The 10012-nt window shown below is 44.0% G+C and overlaps 1 protein-coding gene across 1 annotated transcript; it reads left to right on the forward strand.

The window, feature by feature from the left end:
- The first annotated feature begins 1611 nt into the window (after positions 1 to 1611).
- On the forward strand, positions 1612 to 2721 carry gnrh2 (gonadotropin-releasing hormone 2). Its single transcript, XM_061832300.1, has 4 exons — positions 1612 to 1674; positions 2162 to 2306; positions 2395 to 2478; positions 2613 to 2721. The coding sequence occupies exons 2-4, from the start codon at positions 2172 to 2174 to the stop codon at positions 2649 to 2651; spliced, it is 258 nt and encodes an 85-aa protein (XP_061688284.1). The 5' UTR covers positions 1612 to 1674; positions 2162 to 2171; the 3' UTR covers positions 2652 to 2721.
- Positions 2722 to 10012: the final 7291 nt, after the last annotated feature.

Raw genomic sequence — 10012 nt, forward strand, 5'->3', positions numbered from 1 at the left:
TTAAGCCCTTCAAATTCCATTCAAATATTTATACTTTTGCACTACTCAGTTAAACCATTCTTTTTGTTATTGTAATGTGTGTACTCTATTTTTTCTTAATATTGCTAAAAAAAAGTCCATGCCATGATGTATTCTATACTCTTGCAATAGAATGTTTGAAATTAATGCTTAAAAAATTCATTTGGGGACTATTTTTCATTACGGAATTTTTAATATGACGTACTTTTAACTTTACTCTTTTCATTTCCTCCCCCCAAAAAAATCACTGAATACATATTTTACTTATTTAGTTATTCATTCACTCATTCATTAATTTAGCCTGGCATTGTTGCGAGCAAGCAGTTCCTACCCAGTAACATGAACCGGAATGGTTGTCCATCGCTGTATGTGCCACTCGGCTGGGTGGTGACCAGTTCAGGGTCCTGTCTGCCTTTTCCCCGGAGTGACCCTGAATGGGCTCAAGTGCCCCGTGACCCTAAAGATAGGAATAAAAGGTGTAGACTAGAGAACGGATAGATGGGTAATTTTGGGCTGGATTGGTTTGTAGGTTTTACTCAGCATTAAATGTACATCACGAAGAAGGCTCCCACATTCGAGAGCCAGAAACTAATTTCAATGAGGTAAAGTGCATTTGCTCTGACGTATGACACAATATCATCGCTGACCTGTGTGGCCTAATACTATGACACCTGGTACCATCTCCACATCGACAAATTTGTACAGGAAATTTAATCGAAAAGGGAAATTGTCCGAGGCATAGCAAGGAGTCGCCCATGTTTGCCAGTCAGTGTGAATGAGATGAGGTTGGGGAAGTCATTAAAATCAAACCAACTATCCATCCATCCATCCATTGTCAGCTTAGCACACCAGCTCACAAGGGTCACAGGTGTGCTGGAGCCTATACCAGCTATCTTCAGGCAGGAGGCAGGGTAGACCCTGAACTGGTTGCCAGCCAATCGCAGGGCACATGGCAACTGACAACCATTCACACTCATAATCGCACCTATGGACAATTTAGAGTGTCCGGAGAAAACACACACAGGCACAGGGAGAACATGCAAACTCTACACAGGTGGAGCCGGGATTTGAACGCCGGTCCTCAGAACTGGGAGCCGGACACTCTAACCAGTTTTTCAACCGTGCCGCCTCAAACCAACTAGACCCCCCCCCCCAAAAAAAAAAGTGGGATTGATAATGACTAAATATCTTGAAATTATATAGAAACTAGATGCTAACATACTGTTTGGATTACTAGTATTCTAAAACTGCGTTCAAAGTGCTGTTCTACTTGAGATGTGTCCAAAAACACACTGATCATAGTAATTGATCTGTGATTTATTTTTTTATTTTTATTTTTTTTAAAGGAACAAAGGCATCTTGCATGTGTAAATATGCCTGCCCTGTGGGTGACACTGACTGCTGTTTGCAGATGATGATTGGAATAGCCTCACCTTGTTACCCCTAAAACGTTTATTTCTCCACTTGGGAGGGAAGGAGTGACGGGGTCAGATAAGGGTGGGACAAATAGGGAAGCTTGGGGAGGGCTGGATTGGAATACGCGCTACATATATAGCGCTTGAACGGCATCTTTTCAGCAAAGCTGTGAAATTACTGACAGGTAAGGTCTGAAGCTTCTGGTGGCACCTTCAAACAAGTTCAAGAGTTAAGGCTAAGGTAAGGATTATATTTGTACAATATTTTACTCATTTATTTTGAAATGTTAAAGTACTAAGCATAGAGTAAGCAAATCGTTATAGCACAACAGCCATGTTTTTGGAAAACAAGCTAAAATGTCTAATTCAATGCAGTTAAGATGAGTCCCGTTGCCTCGATTCAACCATAGTGGATTACTGCCATGGATGTCTGAGAATCTGCAAAGGCACAAAGAAAACAGTTTTTAGGAAGCACAATGGTGTGTGTTTTTTAAATTGATATTACAACACTACGCCTTTGGCTCTTGTGCCTCATAATGAGGTGTGTGGCATTCAATTAGACTTATATTTAACAGTACCTGGTTCCTACTTTGCATCAAATATAAAATCACAATTGTCAGTTTTAACATTGCCGAACCTCCAATCCCAAACTGTGAATTAGTCCTGTACACATTCATGACTAAATAAAGAGGGTGGCAGACATTCCTCACATCCATCTTTGCTTTTAGGTAAATAAAAATGAGTTTATGTGGGATGGCTTTACTGCTTGGACTGCTTCTATGTATTGAAGCTCCACAGTCCAACGGCCAGCACTGGTCTCACGGTTGGTATCCTGGAGGCAAGCGGGATCTGGACTCTTTTGGCGCATCAGAGGTCAGGCACAGTGCTAGTGTGTCTGACTTGTCTATATTGCATTGATTTTGAATGTAACCTACTGTCACTCCCCTCTACCGTCCCACAGATTTCAGAGGAGATTAAATTATGTGAGGGAGGAGAATGCAGTTATTTGAGACCACAGAGGAGGAGTACACTCAAGGCCATTCTTGTAAGTGGAAAAAGTCAATTTCCTGGATCAAATACAAATCATTTCATTTAGGACATGGAGATATGCATCAGGGCATCAGTGCTTTTCATTATAAATATCATTTGCTGAGATTCACCAAATGTCTTTTTTTGCAGTTGGATATCTTAACCAGAGAGCTCCAGAAGACAAAGTAACAGATTTTCCACGTATAGCAGCCTGATTCTTCTTCTCTTCAGAGTGATTATTTTGTCTTCTTTAGTTGATGCAATGTGGGATGTTCTCTTCATCAGAAAGATTTGTGGTATTCAGTGGTCAGTTAGTATTTGCTCAAAAGATGCCCCGAAATAAAAAGATTTTGATATTATTTTTTTCACTTCATTTTTGTCGACAAAGTTGCTGCCTGACATGGGGTGTGATTTCTTTTTTCTTTTTTTTGTGTAATCTAGCTGTAATGTAATTTTGCGAATGAGAAGAATTTCTGCATTCAGTGGTCATAAAATGTGATCTCTTTTGACTACTTAGACATTCATAGGGTGGCTCTCTAACAATTTCATTTGACAAAATTCCTTGGCTTTGTCATCCAAGTGTCCAGGAAAAGGCCCTTTTGACAGGTACTTCTGTTTGACCCACTTTTGTGTCAGCTTTGTCCATATTTCCTTTCCTCTGATTGGTTGCCTCTGTGTAAAAGACCCACTTGCGAGAGAGAGTATGCATGTTTCTTGTTTTGCCAGCACTGGCTCCCATATGTCCCAATTAATTCAGAGCAATAAACACAGTCTTCTTAAACCAGTTCCATAAAAATATTTTTTCCCCTGATTTTTATTGACCACAACATGAAATTTACACTGTAGGGTGAAAAAAAGTACACCAACCTGTGGATTTAATACCCGCCTTTGGCAGCAACAACCTTAACCTGTCATAGTCTGTGTTTTTTTTTTTTTTTTTTAGTTTAATAACAGTTTTGATCATCTTAGTTTCCCATGTTGTGACTTAAAGCTCAAGTGTCATAAAATTGATGATTTTTGGTATATTATTAATGAAAAACCCACAGCCAATATGGGCCAATGCGTTTTTTCACTTTTGACGTATAAAGCTTTTTGTAACTCCTGCCATGAAAATCCTCTCGAGGGATTTGTTTTCGAGAAGAAGCAGGAAGTGACGTAAAGGACAGCGGTGGCCCCAAATGGACTTGTTTGTTTCCATTAGTTTTACCTCCGGGAAGGTAGCTCGTCGTTTCTTCGTGTTAGCCAAAATGGCGGCTCATTGCATTGCTGGACATTGCTTGAACACTCGGGAGAATGGAATTACCCTTCATAAGTTTGAAAGAGACCCTGTTCATTGTGAAAAATGGATTGCACAAGTGCAGAGGACGAGAGCTTCGTGGGTTCCAAATAACAGGTATGCGTGTATACAGCTACTAAAGAAAAAAATAGTTTGGGGCGGACCATGTAATCGGTCTCTCGCATAACATAGCAAAAGATCCGTGTATGAAATGTGTTGATGTGCGCATACAGCTACTAAAAAATATAATAGTTTGGGGCGGACCATGAATCCGTCTCTCTCATAAAGTAACAAAAGATCCGTGTATGAAATGTGTCGATGTGTGCGTCGCCCAGCCAACAATGTCTCACTCAGCCTGCAACATAGCTCGGCTCCACCCCCTCCTTATATAGCACGGCGGGCCGAAACTCAGCCACACCGGCTGAGGCGCCGCGTTCGGCGGTCACATCTTCCGCGAAGGCTGCGCGTCGGACTTTGCGACGGGGGCGGCTCTGAACAACCCAGCCGAGAATGCGTTACACAGTCGCGTGCGAGCATGAAGCACGCCGGCTCGACTGTGAACACAAAGCGGCACCGCTCGGCTCCGTCATAAATAACACCGGCCGGCTGCGATGAAGCGCGATGGCTCATCTCCGCCGCGGAAGTGGATCGGACGGGATGCGGTTTGGCTGTGACGGCATATCATCTGAATATGGCTCGAAACAATAGTGTAATATTGCCTCGGTAACTTCACTCGGTTGTTTGGTGTTGTCCTTTTCAAAAAGAGCTTCCGTGTCAGAAGGGGCGTTGGAAAAATCTGAATATCTCTGCTGTTCGGCTTCCATAGTAGCAGGCACTGCGCGTTTTTAACGGCCGAAGTGATGATGACGTCAAGGACAGATGACGCGACTAATATCACTCAATTGCGCAACTTTGTGCATGGATGATGCGCACTCCGCTCACTTTTTTTCCGTATTGACATTGAAGTGAATACTGTTATATGTATTTTTCATTACAATATCTATTTTAGAATGTTTATAGGGATGTCACCCCCACTTTAAGCAGTACGGCGGATCAGCTGGTAAAGCTATGGCCTCACAGTTCTGAGCCGCCGTCAATCCCAGCCCCACCTGTGTGGAGTGCATGTTCTCTCCCATGCCTGCATTGATTTTTCTCCGGGCACTCTTGTTTCCTCCCACATCCCCAAAACATGCAATATTGATTGGACACTCTAAAATGTCTGTAGATGTGATTGTAAGTGTTGCTGTTTGTCTCAATGCGCCCTGCGATTGGCTGGTGACCAGTTCAGGGTGTACCCCGCCTCCTCCCCGTTGACAACTGCGATAGGCTCCAGCACTCCCTGCGACCCTCGTGAGGATAAGCGGCTAAGAAAATGGATGTATGTTTGTGACTTACTGTAGTTTTACTTTTTTTCCCCCTCTGTCTCCTGTCTGTCCCTCATTTTGTTCATCTGCTCTGCCCCTCCCCCCTTTGTGGCAATCTATCAGCTCTTTACTTCCGAATTTCTATTGGCTCATTCTCTGTTCATTGTCAAATATCACATACTGTATACTATTGTATGTCATATTTTCTGTTGCCTGTCATCTTTGGTGGTGAGCTCCCCATTTTTCACTATGCTCCAGTCTTTGGGCTGGCAATTTAATACTTATGAACCTGGTATAAAGTCACTCATGGTATAATGGTACATTTGCCTGACTTTGGTTCAGGCAGCGTGGGTCAGTTCCCACTCAGAGATGTTATCTCCATGGGCCCTGAGACTTGCCACTCCAGGGTGTAGTCTACCTTTTGCCCTAAGTCAGCTGGGATAGGCTCCAGTGCCCTGCGACCCTAATTGGAATAAGTGGTCTTGAAAATGGGCTGAAGCTGCTACACCGTGCCTTTGTTTGTAGTAAATACTCTTGAAATTCCCTTGAGCTTCTGCTTTCCATGCTTGTTTATGTGCAGTTGAGGCCACATTTTTCCTGCACGCCACCTTGACAAACAGACCTGCCCAAATGTAAAAGAATGAACCGAGTAAAACTGAGACCCAACCAGATGCGGCATTGGTCTTCACACAATGTGACTGACTCATCTTCACCATCAACCTGCTTCTTTGAGGCATCTATCTATCTATCTATCTATCTATCTATCTATCTATCTATCTATCTATCTATCTATCTATCTATCTATCTATCTATCTATCTATATCTATCTATCTATCTATCTATCTATCTATCTATCTATCTATCTATCTATCTATATCTATCTATCTATCTATCTTCTTAGCTGCTTATCCTCACAAGGGTCACGGGAGTGCTAGAGCCTATCCCAGCTGTCAACAGGCAGGAGGCGGGGTGCACCCTGAACTCATTGCCATCCAATTGCAGGGCGCATAGAGACAAATAGCCGCACTCACAATCACACCCAGGGCCAATTTAGAGTGTCCAATTGATGTTGCATGTTTTTGGGATGTGGGCAGAAATCAGAGTCTTCTTCTTCTTCTTCTTCTTTTCCTTTCGGCTTGTCCCGTTAGGGGTCGCCACAGCGTGTCATCTTTTGCCATCTTAGCCTATCTCCTGCATCTTCCTCTCTAACCCCAACTGCCCTCATGTCTTCCCTCACCACATCCATAAACCTTCTCTTTGGTCTTCCTCTCGCTCTTTTGCCTGGGAGCTCCATCCTCAGCATCCTTCTACCAATATACTCACTCTCTCGCCTCTGAACATGTCCAAACCATCGAAGTCTGCTCTCTCGAATCTTGTCTCCAAAACATCCAACTTTGGCTGACCCTCTAATGAGCTCATTTCTAATCCTATCCAACCTGCTCACTCCGAGGGAGAACCTCAACATCTTCATTTCTGCCACCTCCAGTTCAGCTTCCTGTTGTTTCTTCAGTGCCACCGTCTCTAATCCGTACATCATGGCCAGCCTCACCACTGTTTTGTAAACTTTGCCCTTCATCCTAGCAGACACTCTTCTGTCACATAACACACCAGACACCTTTCGCCAGCTGTTCCAACCTGCTTGGACCCGTTTCTTCACTTCCTGACCACACTCTCCATTGCTCTGTATTGTTGACCCCAAGTATTTGAAGTCGTCCACCCTCGCTATCTCTTCTCCCTGTAGCCTCACTCTTCCCCCTCTACTTTTCTCATTCACCCACATATATTCTGTTTTACTTCGGCTAATCTTCATTCCTCTCCTTTCCAGTGCATGTCTCCATCTTTCCAATTGTTCCTCTGCATGCTCCCTGCTTTCACTGCATATGACAATATCATCTGCGAACATCATGGTCCAAGGGGATTCCAGTCTAACCTCATCTGTCAGCCTATCCATTACCACTGCAAACAGGAAGGGGCTCAGAGCTGATCCCTGATGCAGTCCCACCTCCACCTTAAATTCCTCTGTCACACCTAAGGCACATCTCACCATTGTTCTGCTGCCATCATACATGTCCTGTACTGTTTTAACATACTTCTCTGCCACACCAGACTTACGCATGCAGTACCACAGTTCCTCTCTTGGTACTCTGTCATAGGCTTTCTCTAGATCCACAAAGACACAATGTAGCTCCTTCTGACCTTCTCTGTACTTTTCCACGAGCATCCTCAAGGCAAATAATGCATCTGAGGTACTCTTTCTAGGCATGAAACCATACTGTTGCTCGCAGATACTTACTTCTGTCCTGAGTCTAGCCTCCACTACTCTTTCCCATAACTTCATTGTGTGGCTCATCAACTTTATTCCTCTATAGTTCCCCCAGCTCTGAACATCCCCTTTGTTCTTAAAAATGGGAACTAGAACACTTTTCCTCCATTCTTCAGGCATCTTTTCGCCCACTAGTATTCTGTTGAATAAGTTGGTCAAAAACTCCACAGCCATCTCTCCAAATTGCTTCCATACCTCTACCAGTATGTCATCAGGACCAACTGCCTTCCCATTTTTCATCCTTTGTAGTGCCTTTCTGACTTCCCCCTTAGTAATCATTTCCACTTCCTGGTCCTTCACTCTTGCCTCTTCAACTCTTCCTTCTCTCTCATTTTCTTCATTCATCAACTTCTCAAAGTATTCTTTCCATCTATTTAGCACATTACCGGCACCAGTCAACACATTTCCATCTCTATCCTTAATCACCCTAACCTTCTGCACATCCTTCCCATCTCTATCCCTCTGTCTGGCCAACCTGTAGGGATCCTTTTCTCCTTCTTTCGTGTCCAACCTGGTGTACATGTCTTCATATGCCTCTTGTTTAGCCTTTGCCACCTCTACCTTTGCCCTACGTCGCATCTCGATGTACTCCTTTCGCCTCTCCTCAGTCCTCTCAGTATCCCACTTCTTCTTCGCTAATCTCTTTCCTTGTATGACTCCCTGTATTTTGGGGTTCTACCACCAAGTCTCCTTCTCCCCTTTCCTACCAGATGACACACCAAGTACTCTCCTGCCTGTCTCTCTGATCACCTTGGCTGTCATCGTCCAGTCTTCCGGGAGCTTCGGTTGTCCATCGAGAGCCTGTCTCACCTCTTTCCGGAAGGCCGCACAATATTATTCCTTTCTCAGCTTCCACCACATGGTTCTCTGCTCTACCTTTGTCTTCTTAATCTTCCTACCCACCACCAGAATCATCCTACATACTACCATCCTATGCTGTCGAGCTACACTCTCCCCTACCACTACTTTACAGTCAGTAACCTCCTTCAGATTACATCGTCTGCACAAAATATAATCTACCTGCGTGGTTCTACCGCCGCTCTTGTAGGTCACTATATGTTCCTCCCTCTTTTGGAAATAAGTGTTCACTACAGCCATCTCCATCCTTTTTGCAAAGTCTACCACCATCTGCCCTTCAAAGTTCCTTTCCTGGATGCCGTACTTACCCATCACTTCTTCATCGCCCCTGTTTCCTTTACCAATATGTCCATTACAATCTGCACCAATCACAACTCTCTCCCTGTCTGGGATGCTCAGAACTACTTCATCTAGTTCCTTCCAGAATTTCTCTTTCAACTCTAGGTCACATCCTACCTGTGGTGCATAGCCGCTAACCACATTATACATAACACCCTCAATTTCAAATTTTAGTCTCATCACTCGATCTGATACTCTTTTCACCTCCAAGACATTTTTAGCCAGCTCTTCCTTTAAAATAACCCCTACTCCATTTCTCTTCCCATCTACTCCGTGGTAGAATAATTTAAACCCTGCTCCCAAACTTCTAGCCTGACTACCTTTCCACCTGCTCTCTTGGATGCACAGAATATCAACCTTTCTCCTAATCATCATGTCAACCAACTCCTGAGCTTTTCCTGTCATAGTCCCAACATTCAAAGTCCCTACACTCAGTTGTAGGCTCTGTGCATTCCTCTTTTTCTTCTGACGCTGGATCCGGTTTCCTCCTCTTCTTTGTCTTCGACCCACAGTAGCTGAATTTCCACCGACGCCCTGCAGGTTAGCAGTGCCGGGGGCGGGCGTTGTTAACCCGGGCCACGACCGATCCGGTATGGGATTCTTTAGATGAACGCTCATATTTATTTGGCACAGTTTTTACGCCGGATGCCCTTCCTGACGCAACCCTCTGCATTTATCCGGGCTTGGGACTGGCCTACAGATTGCACTGGTTTGTGCCCCCATAGGGCTGCATTGTGGGCAGAAATCAGAGTACCCGGAGAAAACCCGCATGTGCGGAGTTATCATGTTCTCCCCGTGCCTGCGTGGGTTTTCTCTTGGGACTTCGGTTTCCTCCCACACACCCCCCCCTCCAAAAAAAAAAAAAACATGCGTTAATTGGAGTTTCTAAATTGCCCCGAGGTGTGATTGTGAGTGTGCCTGTCTGTCTCCATGTGCCCTGGGATTGGCTGGCAACCAGTTTAGGGTGGACCTTGCCTCTTGCCCGATGACAATTGGGATAGGCTCCAGCACTCCCGTGACCCTAGTGAGGATAAGTAGCAAAGAAAATCGTTGCATGGATGGATGGATGGACATTGATACAAACTGCTTATCTTTTGTGTAAACATTTTGTGAAAATTACAATGTAAATATTTTCTTTTCAGGAAAGTGCAAAATCAATCATTTGTGTTCATTTTAGGAATTGAAGGCTACCAATAGTGATAGTTGGACCAGTGTCACTGTTTCTGGTATAAAAACACAGCCTGGGAAAGCCTGTTTAAATGTCGCTGGAGAAATACATATCTGTCCGGTAGGGGACGGTAATGCACCTGAAAGCTGGTTTGTCAACAGTTTAAAAAAAAAAAAAAAAAAAAAAAAAAACCTTCACACGAAGGAGAAGAAGTCAGTTGGG

Source organism: Syngnathoides biaculeatus, chromosome 10, assembly GCF_019802595.1.
Source record: "Syngnathoides biaculeatus isolate LvHL_M chromosome 10, ASM1980259v1, whole genome shotgun sequence".
NCBI lineage: Eukaryota > Metazoa > Chordata > Actinopteri > Syngnathiformes > Syngnathidae > Syngnathoides > Syngnathoides biaculeatus.